Source organism: Calliphora vicina, chromosome 5 (assembly GCF_958450345.1).
Source record: "Calliphora vicina chromosome 5, idCalVici1.1, whole genome shotgun sequence".
Classification (NCBI taxonomy): Eukaryota; Metazoa; Arthropoda; class Insecta; order Diptera; family Calliphoridae; genus Calliphora; species Calliphora vicina.
This window is the reverse complement of record NC_088784.1, coordinates 16,922,832-16,929,707: the sequence shown is the minus strand read 5'-3', so window position 1 is coordinate 16,929,707 and position 6,876 is coordinate 16,922,832. Positions and strand designations below refer to the sequence as shown.

The 6,876-nt window shown below is 39.8% G+C and overlaps 1 protein-coding gene across 1 annotated transcript; it reads right to left on the bottom strand.

Annotated features, from left to right (window-relative positions):
- Positions 1–356: 356 nt before the first annotated feature.
- Positions 357–1,880, bottom strand: LOC135960008 (uncharacterized). Its single transcript, XM_065511181.1, has one exon. It carries the CDS (start codon positions 1,878–1,880, stop codon positions 357–359), a length of 1,524 nt encoding a protein of 507 aa, XP_065367253.1.
- Positions 1,881–6,876: the final 4,996 nt, after the last annotated feature.

Below are 6,876 nucleotides of genomic sequence, written 5' to 3'. Positions count from 1 at the left end.
TTCTAGTTCTGTTCTAGTTCTGTTCTAGTTCTGTTCTAGTTCTGTTCTAGTTCTGTTCTAGTTCTGTTCTAGTTCTGTTCTAGTTCTGTTCTAGTTCTGTTCTAGTTCTGTTCTAGTTCTGTTCTAGTTCTGTTCTAGTTCTGTTCTAGTTCTGTTCTAGTTCTGTTCTAGTTCTGTTCTAGTTCTGTTCTAGTTCTGTTCTAGTTCTGTTCTAGTTCTGTTCTAGTTCTGTTCTAGTTCTGTTCTAGTTCTGTTCTAGTTCTGTTCTAGTTCTGTTCTTTAATAACAATTTGCACACAAATTTTATTATTTGTATTGATAATTTTATTGGAAGCTAGAATACAGCTTGAGATCTTTTACTTTTTATTAGTAAACAAATTTAAAAACATCAAAGGAATATTCAAAAGTTTTCTTAGATAGCAATATTCAATATTTTTAAGATTATGCTGATGCTCATCACTCCTCTTTTCTTTCCGCTTTTGCCACAACTCATATAGAAATCTCAAAAATGCCAGCAACAAACCGAATATCAAGAAACCCAATACCAATCTCAAATGTATAAAGCCCACTGTCTGAAAATTGGATTTCTTATTGCGATAACGCACCAAGCCAGCACGCACCGCATACTCGAATGATTTCTTTTCATGGTAAAAATACAAACCCGACGAATGAATGCGAAACATTAAATACTCCATATCACGCCAAATGGGAGACTCGGTAATCATGGGAAAAGCCAAATGATAATCACCAAAACATATATCCGAATAGCGAAATAAGGGAGGCCTTAAATGTTGCTGCTGCAGATTCAGGAAGTGCCAGGTGTCGTAGGTGGTAAAGTAGCCATATGAGGTGTTCAAAGTCAGTTGATGTTGATAGAATGTAGAGGAGTTGACGGGCCTTATCAATTGCAGAAATTTTAAAGGTAAATTGAATTGGGCTTCTAGCAAAAATTCCAGCTCATAGTCTATGATCATAATGGGTAATTGGGCGGCCAGCAACTCTGACATAGAATTGATTTGTTTGCGTATAAGGGTGACCGTTAGGAAACTGCCCAGGGTGGAGGTATAAAAGGCACTCAAAAAGAAACTCTGGATAAAGATGAAACCATTTAGTAGCATATCAAACCACAGCTTGGTGGGATTTTGAGTTGGCCGGGGAGGAGCGGTGTTAATGAATTTACAAAAGTTGATTAAAATAAAGTTGGTGTTGTCTATGTGATGCAGTTTTAGAAACTCAAAACTCACGATATTAATGAAACCAAAAGCCATTATAAAAATCAGCCAGACTTTCCAATGAAACGGCATCAGGGGATAGAACATGGTGAATTCCTTATTAAAAATGGGCACCATTATACACCAATTGACCACCAGCAAGGGATAGCTTTTCTGCACTCGGTCATCGTTATGGAACAAGGCATAGGCATGGGCCGCCAGCTCCACCCTTTTCTCACGCACCTCCTGCAAAACATATTTCATGTCCACTATTGAGGAAGAGTTAAGCAGCGATTGGGTTTCTGTTAAGGTGCCATTTAAATAGGCCAACGACATTTTCATAATGTTAAATGTAACACCCTGTACTCGTTTCAAGCCTTCTTTATTCCTATAACGTATAACTTTGGGAGGATCCTGCATTAGGGGTGTTGCAAAACGATAACCTTTCAAATCGGTTTTGTCGATTATCTTGTAATAGAATTTACGCACATCTCCCACCAAATGGGTTTTATTTATGACCTCAAATTGCGGATAAGCATCATAGCTAAACACCTCATTAAAACCATTGGAGGCATTCACATAATACAAATCCGAATTAACAAACTTCTGCTCATACAAATACCTCATCAAGGCAACCACCTGCTGAAAATCCTTAACCGGTTCCAGCATTAAGATAATATTAATGTAAAAATGTCTGCCCGTCACCAGCTGATGGTGGATTTCAAACACAGGATCTTGAAACTGTTTCACCACAACCAATGTCAAAATATTGCGCTTAATGTCACTGTTCTTTAACACCAAACCGATATTGTGGGAAATCACCAGTTAGGGATGCATTGTGGCCGCCTGCAGCCATTTCATTAGCAAATCCAAATTATCATCCCAACAATCTGAACATACACAGTAGAGAGTTTCTTGAGTGCCTCGGGCTATGGGCAATACCAATTGCTGGCCCACATACTCCACATTCCATGCAGAAATACCGTTTATTAGCAATAGCATGTTAATTAACACTAAAACTACTTGCATTTTCAAGTGTTTTGAGAGTTCCTTTTTTTAATTGTTTGATTTTTTTTAAATATTTCCAAACGTTTTTAAAAATTTCTCCGTGGTTTTCTGTTTAAAGCTGCCTTTATACTAAATCAATGACCAAGAGATTCCCTTAACACATGGTCGGACGCTCTTTGCTAATCATTATATCGTGACTTAACCACATATAACAGTAACTATCAAATAATTAAAACCCCTTTAATCAATTTAAATTCACCACACAGACAGGAAAGAATACACACATGGCAGCAAATTAAAGGAGAGTGCAGAAAAATAGCATATCTGGGTTAGAGACTGGAATTGAAGGGAAAATATTCCTCAAAATGTAACGGTTTTGAACTTAAATTCCTATTTTTGCTTTGCCTGGAATATTGCTACTCGTAGTCCTAAAAGGAAAGCTGATTATGGTGGTTAGAAAACCTGAAATTTCCAAATACTCTGAAATGCAAAAACTTTGTCTAACTTTGTGGTCTGTACGGAAGACTTATCAAGTTTAAAATATCCTGGATATTACAGGCAAAAGATTGAGCAAAAGGAATTGTTGAGTTAACTGATCTGTTGTTATTGGAAGTTCTGGGAAAAATACATGTTGAGGGAATATGGAATTCCCTTTTCCAGGCGATCAGAGTTACATTTTGTTTTCCTTCGACTTAACATTTTATTTCCATTACTCCTCTTGGGAGCATATGGCTTCCACAAAGCATCTTCATCTTACACGATTTGTTGCAGTTGTTTTCGCATCTTCCCATGTAAGATTGCGCTGTCCTAGATCTTGGAGTAAAGTTCGTCTCCATGTATTCTTCGACTTAACATATTCTCCACATATGGTGGAAGTGGCCAACCTTTCTCTCTGTGTACCAGTACTCCTAATAAATCACTACGAATAGTTCAGTTCCACATCCCTGAAACAGCCCAGATCGATATACCGATATGTACTTAAGTATCGCTCTGGGTTGAGCTAAACATTCCAAATAATGTATTGTATGCTCGTCACGGTTACAATGGGACCTCTATCTGTTGGAAGACAATGGATAGGGCCTCTAACCGTGTACTCTTTGAAAGGGTATTGAGAAGTATGACAATCCTGATAACAGGGGTATTGTGTACTACCGCGACAAATTCGCTTTTCACACTACTAAACTGATTACCAGTGGCTTAACGCATGGAATTATAGATCCTATGGACACAAAACCTTCCTGATCATATTGATTACTGCACCGCTAGACCCTATTTCCTGAGGAAAAAGGAGGATAGATTGTGTCTACATTCCTGAATTTTGGATAAGACTCCCAAATGGCCAAAAGGCATTGGATAAGGCCTCCGACCGTATACTCTTTGAAAGGGTATCGGGAAGTAATACTGATAACTGGTGCATTGCGTACTACAGCGAAAAATTCGCTTTTCACACTACTAAACTGATTACCAGTGAACACGGCCTTAAGGCTTAACGCATGGAATTATAGATCCTTTGGACGTGCTTGCATAATAGGAAGCAATCAAAATCTTCCTGATCATATTGATTACTGCACCCCTAGAACATTTTTCCTTAGGAACTTCGGTTTCTCACTCCCGTCCAGTATGGAATCAGATGATGGTCCCTCCCTGGGTTTTATTGGGCTATCCATCTATACGGATAAGTCCAAAAAAAGGAGGATAGATTGGGCGGAAGTGTCTACATTCCTGAATTTGGAGTAAGATGGTCTTTTAGACTTCCAAATGGCCAAAAGGCATTGGATAGGGCCTCCGACCATATACTCTTTGAAAGGGTATCGGGAAGTAATCCTGATAACTGGGGCATTGCGTACTACCGCGACAAATTCGCTTTTCCCACTACTAAACTGATTACCAGTGGCCAAGAAACTACCACTGAACACGACCTTAAGGCCTAACACATGGAATTATAGATCCTTTGGACGTGCTTGCATAATAGGAAGCAATCAAAATCTTCCTGATCATATTGATTACTGCACCGCTAGACCCTATTTACTGAGGAACTTTGGTTTCTCAAACCCGTCAAGTATAGAATCTGATGATGGTCCCTATCTGGGTTTGATGGCGGCCCTCCCATCTATACGGATGGGTCCAAAAAGGGGGATAGAGTGGGCGGAGGTGTCTACATTCCTGAATTTGGGATAAGAATATCCTTTAGACTCCCAAATGGCCAAAAGGCATTGGATTTGGCCTCCGACCGTATACTTTTTGAAAGGGTATCGGGAAGTAATCCTGATAACATTGGGCATTGCGTACTACAGCGACAAATTCGCTTTTCACACTACTAAACTGATTACCAGTGGCCAATAAACTTACACTAAACACGGCCTTAAGGCTTAACGCATGGAATTATAGATCCTTTGGACGTGCTTGTATAATAGGAAGTATTCAAAATTTTCCCGATCGTATTGATTACTGCACCCCTAGACCCTATTTCCTGAGGAACTTTGGTTTCTCAAATCCGTCCAGTATGGAATCTGATGTTGGACCCTCCCTGGGTTTGATGGAGTCCCTCCCATCTATACGGATGGGTCCAAAAAGGGGGATAGTGTGGACGGAGGTTGTCTACATACCAGAATTTGGGAAAATAATGTTCTTTAGACTCCCAAATGGCCAAAAGGCATTGGATAGGGCCTCCTTCCTGATCATATTGATTACTGCACCCCTAGGCCCTATTTCCTGGGGAACTTCGGTTTCTCAATCCCGTCCAGTATGGAATCCACTTGGGAGTCTAAAGAACATTCTTATCCCAAATTCTGGAATGTAGACACCTCCGCCCACTCTATCCCCTTTTTGGACCCATCCGTATAGATGGGAGGGACCCCAAAAAGGGGATGGAGTAGGCGGAAGTGTCTACATTCCTGAATTTGGAATAAGATGGTGTTTTAGACTTCCAAATGGATGTTGTATTCTTCAGGCCGAGGTATCGGCCATTATGAGAGCGACGAACTGGCTCAGATTTTACATGATATCTGTTTGGGATATTCGTATTTATACTGACAGTAAAGCTGCAAACTTGTACCATTACCAGGATGATATGGCCTGCGCACAGTGGTATGAGAATAAAAAAAGAGGGAAATAAATCTGTAACTTCTAAACCCTTACGCCGATTTTAATGAAATTTCGCAAAGAGGAAGTGTAGTCGAGTTTAAGTTTTGAATTTGGACCTCATGACCCCACCAGGAGCGGGACCAGGTGTTCCCAAAGTAGGACACCTCGGGTATGTTCAATTTTTAAAATGATCCTTTTTCTTCGTTTGTGTTCCGATTTAAAAAAAATTAATTTAGAAGTTACAGATTTATTTCCCTCTTTTTTTATTCTCATACCACTGTGCGTCGTAATTACTTGGTTTACAACGAATACGATTTTGCAATATGGTGGCGATCATCAGCGGGCATTGAACTTCAGGTACCCATACTGCAAAACTTGGGCTGCCTCACCACGACTTCTTCAGGAGTTGTCAAAATGTGGAGGAGGAAGAGACCATCTTAGACTTCTTTTGCAATTGTTCGGAACTGGGTGTCTGCGTGCCAGGCGATCCTTTAACAATCTCTCCGAATTATCTGGGAAGAAATGAAGGTGCATAGACGCCTTAATTAGGAAAAGCAGAAGGTTAACAAGACCGAGCATGCAAATGTTACATCATAGTGGTCACTCTCTCTTTTACTTCTCTCTCTCTTTCTTTGATCATAGGATCATAGAAGTTTTTTTGTCGTTGTTGTTGTAACAGCCTAAACAATTAAATGGGGGGGTTTTGCATAGAGATCTAGATCAAGGAATTGAGCTACCTCAACTTGATGAGTCCATAAATCCATTTGACTAAGGTTGGCTGGACAGCAAAATATGTCGGAGGTGTTGGGGACGACATGGTCTGTGAGGGATCAGAAGACATTAATCCTGTTACTCAGACATCAGATGGCATCCGCCATTGGCGACCTCTAAGTGTGACATTAATACGGTATTCTGCTACCGCGGAATTGGTGGTGTCTCTATGAATGTCGATCTATGCTGCGATAAAATGGATTCTGCACATACCTCTGCATGCTATCCCTGTATATAAATAGGTCCCTAGAAAAAAATAATTCTCAATCGGATGCAATAAACTTGAATGGAAGGAATCTATTATAGCTATTCCCTGTGAAAGCTTCCAGCACTAAAGTAAGGAAGACTTTTGAGATTTTCATTTTGGAAGCAATAATTATTTTTCTAAGAGGCTCACCTCGAACAAAAATTATGCCTTATAAATGTAAAGCAGTAACGTAACAGTAGGCTTTGCTTCCCAAAACTTTGGTATTGCTTCTGTCGAGCTTCCAAAATGAAAATCACAAAAATCTCCATTACTTTACTACTTCTCTTATACCATTCTGTAAGCTTTTATTGTTAGTAGCTATAATGTAAGCTATAGTATTGCTTCCATAATTTCTATTGCATCCAAGGATGTACAGTTTTTTTACTGGGTCCTGTCTGACAAGCATCTGAGAATCCTCCGATTGTGTTATGCCGAAGCTTTGCTGACTCCACCTAGAAGTAACTGTTGTGACAACAGTTAGTCTCCTTATGATGATGGTGTTCTGATGGTATTTGAAGACAGCCTGTGCCAGTCCTCCACTGATTATCACTCAAC

Excerpts from the sequence above, each read along its gene's own strand:
- LOC135960008 (XM_065511181.1), bottom strand. The coding sequence starts at position 1,880 with ATGCTGGAACCGGTTAAGGATTTTCAGCAGGTGGTTGCCTTGATGAGG.